Source organism: Sinocyclocheilus anshuiensis, unplaced genomic scaffold, assembly GCF_001515605.1.
Source record: "Sinocyclocheilus anshuiensis isolate Anshui unplaced genomic scaffold, SAMN03320099.WGS_v1.1 scaffold552, whole genome shotgun sequence".
In the NCBI taxonomy this organism is placed as follows: Eukaryota; Metazoa; Chordata; class Actinopteri; order Cypriniformes; family Cyprinidae; genus Sinocyclocheilus; species Sinocyclocheilus anshuiensis.
In genome coordinates this window covers 968,096-979,060 of record NW_015554362.1, presented here as the reverse complement: position 1 = coordinate 979,060, position 10,965 = coordinate 968,096, and the positions used below count along the sequence as shown (strand labels likewise).

General features: G+C 33.9%; 1 protein-coding gene across 1 annotated transcript in view; it reads left to right on the top strand.

The window, feature by feature from the left end:
- Positions 1 to 10,965, top strand: part of LOC107671459 (CUB and sushi domain-containing protein 3-like) — a 292,685-nt gene that overhangs the window by 145,123 nt on the left and 136,597 nt on the right. The window contains exon 31 of the mRNA XM_016464380.1: positions 6,328 to 6,444. Coding sequence (XP_016319866.1) covers positions 6,328 to 6,444 — 117 coding nt within the window. The remainder of the gene's footprint in view (positions 1 to 6,327; positions 6,445 to 10,965) is intronic.

Below are 10,965 nucleotides of genomic sequence, written 5' to 3'. Positions count from 1 at the left end.
CAGAGAGACAGACAAATAGAGATGGCAGATAAAAAACAAAAGAGGAAAACGTCTGCGGAACAAACGAAGGCTTAAGGCAAGAAGTAGGACCCGTGTAAATATCGAATCAACTTTCTAGCGCTTTTTCCGCTCAAGGAGCGGAAGGCCTGCGATCGGAAAGGTTGCTTTGTTCCTTCTCGATAGGTGAATAACACCGTGTCTGCGCCGCAACAGCTAAAGTCTGTCTAGTACACTGGACGCGACAAAGCGACTGTTGAAAATCATTTGAAATTTGTGTCAATACTTAAATAGAACGCAGCAGCAGTTTTCTGTCGGGGAGTGTCAATACATCATGAATAGAACGCAGCAGCAGTTTTCTGTCGGGGATTTGTCGTGTCGTGCCACGCCGCATCCAGTGTAGACCATAGATATGTATATATATATCTATGGTGTAGACAGCATCACTGATTATAGTGAGTTCCATAGTATTGTGTCGCGCCGCGCCACTCGCGTCCGGTGTAGACACAGTGTAAAATTGGTTTTGCTTTGTTTCACAGAAATAATCGTTGCCTGGGTTGCGTCACAGCACATGTCGTATTTCAGAAGGCGAGCCTTCATTTGATACAGGAACTATTCGAGCCGTTCATGCCAGACTGGGGAGAGAGGTGTTGTAAAATATGTGAAAAATAATGTGTTTTTCGAACAACCTAGTATGAGAGCCTGTTCTAGTACAACCCAAAACAAAATCAAGGCTTTGTAAAAGAGCATAATAGGACCCCTTTAAAACATGCTCCTGGTCTAACTGACATTACGTTATTCCAAATAATACAAAGCTTTGTAATCGTTGAATAACATGTAATAATTTGCTCAGCTTCTGAAACGACTTTCCTTTTTGGTTGATTTCATGAATTCTTACATTTTAACCACTTTTTCAGTCACCTGACTCTATTCTGGTATATAATACACGTTAAGATTATTTAATGCTTTTAAAAGTCTCATTTGCTTACCAAGGCTGCATTTATCTGATCAAAAATGCAGTAGTATTGTGTAATATTACAATTTAAAAGAACTGTTTTCTATTTTAATGTTAAAAAAAAATTGTATTTTTAAAATTAAGTGATTTTTTTAAAGAATTATTTCTGTTATTGTTATTTTCTATTATTTGATCTAAATTAATATTTTTTTTTCTGCAAAGCTGCATTAAATTGATCAAAAGTGACTGTAAATACATTTATAATGTTACAAAAGATTTATATTTGAAATAAATGCTGTTCTTTTGATTTTTTTTCATCAAAGATTCCTAAAAAATACATTCACAAAAATATTGAGTAATGATGTTAAAAATTCAGCTTTGCATCACAGGAATAAATGTAATTTTAAAAGATATTCAAATTGAAAGGAGGTCTTTTAAAATGTTATATTATTTCATATTTTAAAATATATTCAAATCGAAAGCAGGTCTTTTAAAATGTTATATTATTTCATATTTATTGTATTTTTGATCAAATAAATGCAGCTTTGGTGAGCAGAAGAGACTTCTTTCAAAAACCTTATAAAAAAAAAGTAATTTATTTCCAGTATAGTCTAACTCTCAATTTTCATTATCCAACTGATTCTCAATAAAATTTTCACATCCTATTACACATTCAAATTTGTCAGATTACAGATGTAGAAGTAAAACTATCCTACAGTTAGTTGTGCCTCGACACTAGTTACACATTTTTATGTTTTTACTCCTCAAATGCTAGTCTCTGTCCAGATCCATCTCCTGCCAATTACTCTGCTCTCTGCGTTTTTTTTCATGGAGGATGAGACACCGGTCATAACACTCTTAATTCCTGCCAGTCTCTTCATAGGTGTCGTGTCAGGCTTGTGCTCTTCCGCCTGCAAAGCATTGATTAATAATGGATGTGTTTGTGCAGGGGTCTCGTGTATGGACTGTGTCACCCTGTGCACACAAGCCCACAAGGACTTGACAGGGCATCTGACGGCTGTCTCTTACACACTGTTAGACCAGCTCAGGGGTGTAAAGAGATGCTGGATTATGCACTGTGGCTTACCTGTGCCTCTGGAGACGGCTGGGACACGGTGTACATGTGCATGTGTGGAGAGTGTGAATTATGGGGGAGTTGGAGAGGATTGATCCCTCACAAAGGAAGTCGGAAATAATATACTTATAATCTGGCTTTATATAGGTCTATAGCAGGACTGTGCGATTTATTGGATCTTTACAATATAGTCACAGTGATTTGACAACATTGTTAAAGTGCTTTTTATTTGGCCATTAAGTTTCCAGAAGTGCATGTGATTATCAGACTAGTTTTACTATCTTTTCTTCTCTCGTGTTTTAATAGCATCTCTTTTTTTGTCAAGCACAGTGTTAAAGATTCAATTCTTTGAATCAATTCAACAATTTACTTACAAAAGCGTTGTTGCATTTTCATGTATTGTAATATTTTAGTAAATACAGTAAATAAATATTTATTGTAGTGAAAATATTGCTGTTTATTAACCCTCTGGGGTTGACAAACGCGCTGGCGCGTTTTGTTGCATTTTTTTTGAAAGCCCCTAAAAGAACTTAAATTACTCCGTCAGTTTTGATCGTACAGATAAGAGCAATACATTAATCAAATCTGTAAAGGGTTTACTTTTATTTGTATACACACATAATAACAACAAAACTGTGTGCTTTTGTAAAATAAAGAAAACAAACGATGCGCTGTCTGCCGCCTTGGTCTCCGTGAACTTCATTTAGAAACATGATGTTTTGGTAAAAAAAAAAAAAAAAATATTTTATTTCAGCTCGTTGCCCAGGCAACATTTCTCATTTTCATTTAGTTTAGATCTAGATGTACTAAAATAACTAAAACTGAATATAAAAACTAATAAAAATGTCAAGAAGACAACTAAATTACTAAAACATTAACAAATTGAAATATAAACAAAATAAAAAATGTTTTTATTAATATAAATTGTTGTTAATATTAATGTTAATATAAATGATAATAATATCTCAAAGATGCTAAAATAACACTGATCGCTGTATATAAATGAAAATAATCAAATATTCTTTCAGTTCATTTAGTTATAAAAAGTTTAAAACATGCCTTGATAATTTGATAACTGTCTATTTTTACAATATTTTACTTATTGCATTAGATATTTGGATTTTAATTGGCTATTGTAAATATTGAGAGATACAGTATACTATATAGATACAGTACAAGACTGAAATTACAGTGTTTCAGTTCAAGTTAGAGCAGATATCATATATGCTGTGTGTGTATGTACAGTATGTGTGAATGTATATCTCTGCAAAATGTTAAGAATTTTAACAAAATTAGACAAAATAAAAATCGCATTGTTTTTTATTTTTTTCTCATTCAGTACTTCTCTGAATAAGCTATTTACCAGATGTTATGTATGCATATAGTCCACTAGATAAAATAATTAGATGAATTTACACAAATGTCCCTGTTCAAAAGTTTATGAACACTTGATTCTTAATGTGTGTCATTAGCTGGATGATCAATGACTGTTTCTTTGTTTTGTGAAAGCTGTTTGTCCCGAGCAGTTCAGCTGCCCACTGTTATTGTGAAAAATCCTCCAGGTCCTGCGCATTATTTGTTTTTCTAGCATCTTCATCATATTTGACCCCTTTCCAAGAGTGACTGTATGATTCTGACATCCGTGTTTTCACACTGAGGACAATTGAGAGACACGTGCACCACTATACGAGCTTTCGGAAAAGTTTTGGAACTGAATGATCAAGGTACATTGTACTTGTTTTGTGTTCTGGGAAACATTTAAATCATTTCTGTAGCTTCTGAAGGGCAGTACTTAATGCAATAATAAGATGGTTAAGCAAAATTTACACCTCATCATCCTTCTCAAATGTATTCACGCCCAGATCTTAATGCATCATGTTGCTGCCTTGAGCATCAGTGAATGTTTGAAGCTTTGGTAACAGTTGTGTATGAATCCCTCAGTTGTCTTCAGTGTGAAAAGATGGATCTTAATTATATAGGCAGTTTTGGAAAGAAATCAGCACCCTTTGAAAGTCATTGTATGAGTTGTATACCGCATCTGTGTACTTCTTCCTTTGAGACGCAGCCTACATTTATAGATTTGTGTAACTCCAGCACTGGGAGATGTTTAAATTGACATGAACAATCATCTGCAGAGATGAACAATTATAACATGAGTCACAAATGACGATGTTCTTTGACTCGGGAGTGAATGATTTTAGTGTTCTGATGTATTGATTCTGTCACCGTGTCTTGTTTGCTAATCCTCTGAAATTAATATTTCACCACAGAATATTGTGGGATCAGCAATAATAAACCCGCACTGAGACTTTGAATTTCACATCAAATAATGCAAACAGGGCAGCGGTTTTCCCACTTGTGCAAGTCAAAGAATATAAATGTCACTCGAAAGAAAGATTTATATTTTGCAAAGTCGTATGACTGGATGAAAGCTTCTGCCTGCTCCATTAGATCCTAATCACTTTTTATCCCGCTTTTGCCATTATTTTTGCCCATCTCTCTTGCATTATGCTAAATTGTATGGCTTATTGTGAAGAAATAATTCAAATGGCCTTCTAATCGATGACGGAATAAAGACTGTATCTTAAAAAGACTCTATAGGTTGTATTTTAGAGTATGAGATGGAAAAGTATTATTGTCAGGCCTATAATTCTGTTCTAGCTGGTTGATGAATGACTGAGCACTGTTAACAATGCTCGCTATAACTCTAGCGCTCCTGCCGCAGCTGTCATATCGTGCCATATTATATAGATTTACACCTTACTGTATGTTGCCTTTGTTAAAATGGTTCAACTATAAAAGTTCCTTCTCAAATGAACTTTCAGTTAAAGGTGGACTCATTTTTTCCACTTTTCACAAAGCAAAAGTTTTACTTTATTTTATTTATATACTTGTTATTTTTGACAAATGTTTTTTTGAAAAATGTAGGCCTGCATGAGATGGAGTCTCTTATCGGTGCCTTCGGCATAACTGTGGCTCCTCCTTACAGTGGGAGATAAAACTACAAAAAATAGTTTTGGCCGTGAGGCAAAAATGGACATTTTATTTATGCCACATGTTTTTAAATGAAGCAAAGTATATTTTGTATTAACATCAATATTTCTTTACAAGGCAGTTTTACAATAAATTATGTTTTGTAAGGGTTTATAATTTGTAATATAATTCAGCTATAATGTAACTACATATAGGACACTTGATCAGCATAAATTCATAAACGAACATTTTTCTAAAATTGTGGCACAGTATGTGTACGACAAAATAATTAAATCAATAAATAATTGTTGACAACATACATTTATACTATTTAAACAATTTAAGGAAAAAATGCATCACATAAGTGTTATTTTTGTATTATTTGTATACTATTAGTATATATTTATATTTTGAATTTTATATTTTCAGTTTTTAATTTTAGTTTTAGTAATTTTGTTATGTGCTTTCTTTCTTTCTTTCTTTTCTGTTTTTTTTTTTTATATTTCTGTTTAGCCTTTATTTTTCTTTATAGCAATTTAAGTGCTTCAACTTCTGGGCAACAATTTCTTTTTTTTAAGTATTTAATCTGATTAATCTAATATTTAATGTAATTATATGTATGTGACCCTGGACCACAAAAGCAGTCTTAAGTCGCTGGCGTATATTTGTAGCAATAGCCAAAAAAACATTGTATGGGTCAAAATTATAGATTTTTCTTTTAGGCCAAAAATCATTCGGATATTGAGTAAAGATCATGTTCCATGAAGATATTTTTTAAATTTACTACTGTAAATATATTAAAACTTATTTTTTGATTAGTAATATGCATTGCTAAGGACTTCATTTGGACAATTTTAAAGGTGATTTTCTCAATATTTTGATTTTTTTTGCACCCTCAGATTCCAGATTTTCAAATAGTTGTGTCTCAGCCAAATATTGTCCAATCATAACAATCCATACATCAATGGAAAGCTTATTTATTGTTTATTATGTGTGTGTGTATATATATATATATATATATATATATATATATATATATCATCTTTGCCTTTGTTTTTTGTGTTTTTGCACCATAAATGTTACGTTTTTAAAAGAGTCTGGCTAATAGTTTGAGTTTTAAAACGCTTCAAATCAAGAAAGAAAGTTGACTGATCCACATGATAAAATTGGTCTGTAAAACAAGCAATAAATGATTTAATCCACCTTTAAAGTCTTGTTAATTGCATATAGCCCCTTTAAAGTCTTGTTAATTGCATATAGCCAAACATTTGGTTGCGTTTTAGATATATACATGCATTCAAACTGAACTTTCATTTGTTTCTTCCAGCTCCATGTGGAAGCCGGTCGACGGGTTCAGAGGGCACGATTTTGTCCCCAAACTACCCTCACAACTACACCACGGGCCAGTCCTGTGTGTATGAGATCTCCGTGCCAGGAGAGTTCGGTAAGACTTCGGTACACTTTCAACCTGACCGCAAATAAACGTCAAGGCTTATTAATAGTAGACCATGCGCTGCTATTGTACAGAACATACAAGTGCCGCTGTGAAAAGAACCCTTTTAGTGAGGAAGAAAAAAAAAACAGAAATTGAGGGGAACTGTTCTTTCTTTTCATTTCTGAGACTTGCAGTTCCTGTAATTGAATAGGCACAGTAGCCACAAATGAAATGTGCATTTGTGTACGTTTCTGCAACAATGCCAGAAATGCTTTAGCTTTAATAGGTTTCTAAAATCAAAATCCAGCGACTTTTTGCAGACCGCCTCTTGAGTCGTTTTGCCGAACATCAGGGGCATCAGTACAGCCCAGCAGGATCAGGACTTCTGAAATGGTTTGGACTTTAAGTCTGTAGGGTAACTGAGATCATGTTTGGAGCTTAAATCCTCACATCAGAGCCTTATTTATCAGAGCCTCATATTTTATGCATGTACGCACTGTATTTATTTAGTTTTTGCTTGTAACAAGCGACATCGACTGTGCACAGCAAGATGCCAAACCATCCAGGAACAAAGGAAAATGCTTTAGTGACCTTACATGAACTGTAGAAACTTAAACTCTCAAGACTAGGGTTGCAAAGGCGTGGAAAATTTCTGGTACATTTCTGGAAACTTTCCAAAAATCCCTGGAATATTCCCAAAAATCCTGGAAAGTTTCCAAAATTTCTGGAATATTTCCGAAATTTACTGGAAATGTTCCACCTTTTTGCAACCCTGCAGAGCTTTAACTGTGATTGTTTTTGTTGTTCATTGTGTTCTGTAGCTGTGGGCCACCACAAATGACACTTTATTGTACTCCGACTAGCCTGTGAAAGGTTCAGGACTGAAATAAAACAATGAGATGAGACACAATTAATCAGAATCTTCAAGTGCAGCTTTGTGTGTGTGTGTGTGTGTGTGTGTGTGTGTTACTCAAAAGTTGCTGAAGTTAGACAGCCCGTGTTTCCATTGTGATGTATGAGACTGTCTACTGTGGCGTCCACAAGTCTGCCTGCTTAAAAAATTTGAGATGTTTTCATGTAAACCTGGAAATAAATGCAATGAAATGTTCAAAACTTCACCTCAGAGTAAAAAAGGGGGTATTTGTGAGATAGTTTAAAGTAAGATAAATAACAAGTATGAGATATGAAATCACTAATTTTGCCACATCTACAATGTTATTGAAGTATTGATTAAAATCAACACTAAACTAACTTGAACTGAATAACTATTGTCTTCTGTAGAGCTGCTTATACTTTAGCTGAATTGAACTCATTTCATAAATGATTAACTTCGCAACATTGACAGCTATTGAACTAAATTGAAACAACACTTAACTAAATTGAGCTGAATAGTGACACTATTGTTGTGTGTAGAGCTGCTTTATGTCTGAAATAGCTTTTTTTTTCAAAATCGATTAGTATTACAACACTAACATTGTTATTTTCCTGTTTATTATTGTGAAGCAGATTTGAACCGATTATTTAATATTCGTTCAAACTTCCATTGCAGAGTTATGACATTAAAGAAATATTTCTGCACTTTTTTTTTTATTTATTAAATGTAGTGATTGTTATTTTCCTGTTTATTACTGTGAAGTCTTAAATGTTGTGATCAAGTGTCTCTTTTGTACAGATGGTCATATTTTCTTGCTTCAGTGGAAGCAAAACTTTTTTGGACTTTTGACATTTGACTAATTGTTATGCAGATAATATATTTTATAATCATATTATTTATTATAATAAATATTATACATTTTATATATTATAATATTACATTTTATATAATTACAATAATATATTTTATTTATTATAATATACATTATAATCATATATTATTTTATAATCATATTTTAAAAATGAAAGCAATTTGCATTACAACTAGTTGTCTCAGACTTTTTGGATGCCACAGCTATAGTTTAATGCACTTGTTTTTTAATGACATGGCTATTGCATTTAAGGCTGTTTTTGACTCTTGGTCTGTAGCTGAGTTAGATGTCGCTCGTCATACTGTAATAATATTTGGTTCTGAACTGCGTTACGATTTCATCATCAATGTACGTACCGCTGGGAATTCTAGCGGCAGCTGTTTACCACTGTAGCAAGGGACTGTGAGAAGATGATGCCAGTTTGCCGTTTTATTCTCTTTTTTTTTGCTACCAAAACTTTAGATGCACAGACAAACTGTCTGTTTGCCCCTGATGCATTGCAATAAAATGCACTGAATGTGAGCTTCTAAAGGCAACTTCAGTGACGAGTGGCAATGAGAAATGCTTTATTTTATAATTGGCAAACACAGTATATATAATGAATTGTGATTCATTTTTGAACTTCTTTCATATCAGTTTCAAACCTTACATGAACTGTCCGAGAAGACACGAGTTTGCGGCAAAAACTGTAGTGTGAAAAGACATCCTAAAATTAATTTGGCTTAACATGAATTTGAATATCCTGTCTTTCATGTGTTTTATCAATTTCAAACCATCTCAGTTTGCAGAAGTTTATATTAATAAGTCTGTTTTAACTTGACTAAATGTTTTCCTGTGAATGCTTGTAAAATTAGGGAACCATGCCGTGGGGCGTCTTACTTGATTATGAAAGTGTTCCGTTTAAATGTAACTGTGTAGGAAGAGAGACACAGAATAGAGAAAAGAGAACACCAACCACTGAAGGTCGTTTTAAAATATCACATCAAACAGGACTTGAAATTCTCAACTCTTCAAAAACAAAAAAAACTCTCATCTCAGAATTTTAGAGTTTTCATCTTCAGATTCGAAATAGAACATGGTCAGTGACTTTCACTCTGTTGTATTTTAAGACTCTGAAAAGGACAGTGCCTTGTATATTTTTGTACAAATACTTTATGCAAATAATTCCAATACATTGTTTGAACTGTTTTTCTTCGACTTGAATCCAAAGAAATGGCAAAACTTGTCATCTTTCAAAGAGACTAGTATTTAAGGGTAAGGGTAAGGGTGTTTTTCAGTGTCTTAACCCGACAAGTTTGCAGTGACAAGCAGCAGTTTGTCTTTCCACTGAAAATGCAGCTTGATGTGAAACAATCACAGCCAATCAGAATATATTTGATGAACATATTTAAAGTGGGCGGTACTTGTCGACACATTGTCAAAGAAAGAGGAACCAAGTGATTGACAAAATGTCCCGCCATCATGTGTGCGTCACTTTATCGATGTTGCATGGTTAAATATACACTACTGTTTAAAATTTTGGGGTCTTTTTTTTCTTTATAATTTTATTCAGCAGGGAGGTATTAAATTAATCAAAAATGACAATAAAGACATTTACAATGTTACAAAAAACCTAAATCTATTATAGTACGTGTGACACTGAAGACTGGAGTAATGGCTGCTGAAAATTCAGCTTTGAATCACAAGAGTAAAATACATTTTTTAATATATTTAAATAGAAAACAATTATAATAATATTTCACAATATTACTGATTTTGGTCAAATAAATGGTCATTTTCTTTCAAAAGGATTAAAGAATCAAACCAATCCCAACTATATGTATATTCGTTGTCTTCTTTTCTAGTCAAAATAATTTCAAAATGTTTACTTTTATAGCCTATGGGTTGCCAGGTTAATTTTGAATGACTCTTCGAAATATGTTATTCCAAAGATAGATAAACAAATAAATAAATGCTTTGCCACTTTTCACAATCTAATCAGTTCCTCATCAAGCTTCTCTTTGTGTTAAATCCTTGTAAATGTGTTATGGAAGTAAAATGTTTCATGTTGCCTGAAAGAAAACTCATCACCAAAGCCTCCATTAAGGTTTTTTTTTTTTGTTTTGTCATGTTGGAGATCAATAAGGCATCGGTGCACCAACTTAGCAATATTTTAGCCTCCGAACAGAACTGTCGGAAGAATTTATTTCTCATTTAAGCTTGTCAATTATACAGGACCTTTTGAACGGAATAATAAGGCAGTTCTCTGTTTCTTTGGCCAGCTTTTAATCTTCAATTATTCTGTCACAAATAATAAATCCAGACATTTTTTAATAGCATCTGTCTTTTGAGAGGAAAGCTGAATTATTCAAAGCTGCCAAACGAGCGCCTTAGGCATGAATTGTACATATTAGACTCCAGCGTGCATGTTTATAGAAAGTTGTCGACCAACCGTACATTGTGCATCTGGGCAGTACGGCCGAAAATCTGTTCCCGTTGTACTGGAGTCCCTTAGCGTTTTCAGCGTATGAGACATCTTGGCAGCGTCGTGAGAGCTACTAGGCCTACATTAGGGACTCTATTAGATTTATGTAGACAGCTTCGTGTTTCATGCAGTGCCCGGGTCTTTTTATGCCAATCACAATGTCTTCGATGTATAGTTGCATTGCTCACGCTAATCCCAACTTGCTCCATGTGGTTGCCGCAAGCCCGCCGGCCGCTCCTTCATCAAATCCACCAGCCCCGCCATTCTCAAGCCCGCCGGCCATTCCTCACTCAAGCCCGCCGTGTGTGACGCTGTGTGTTT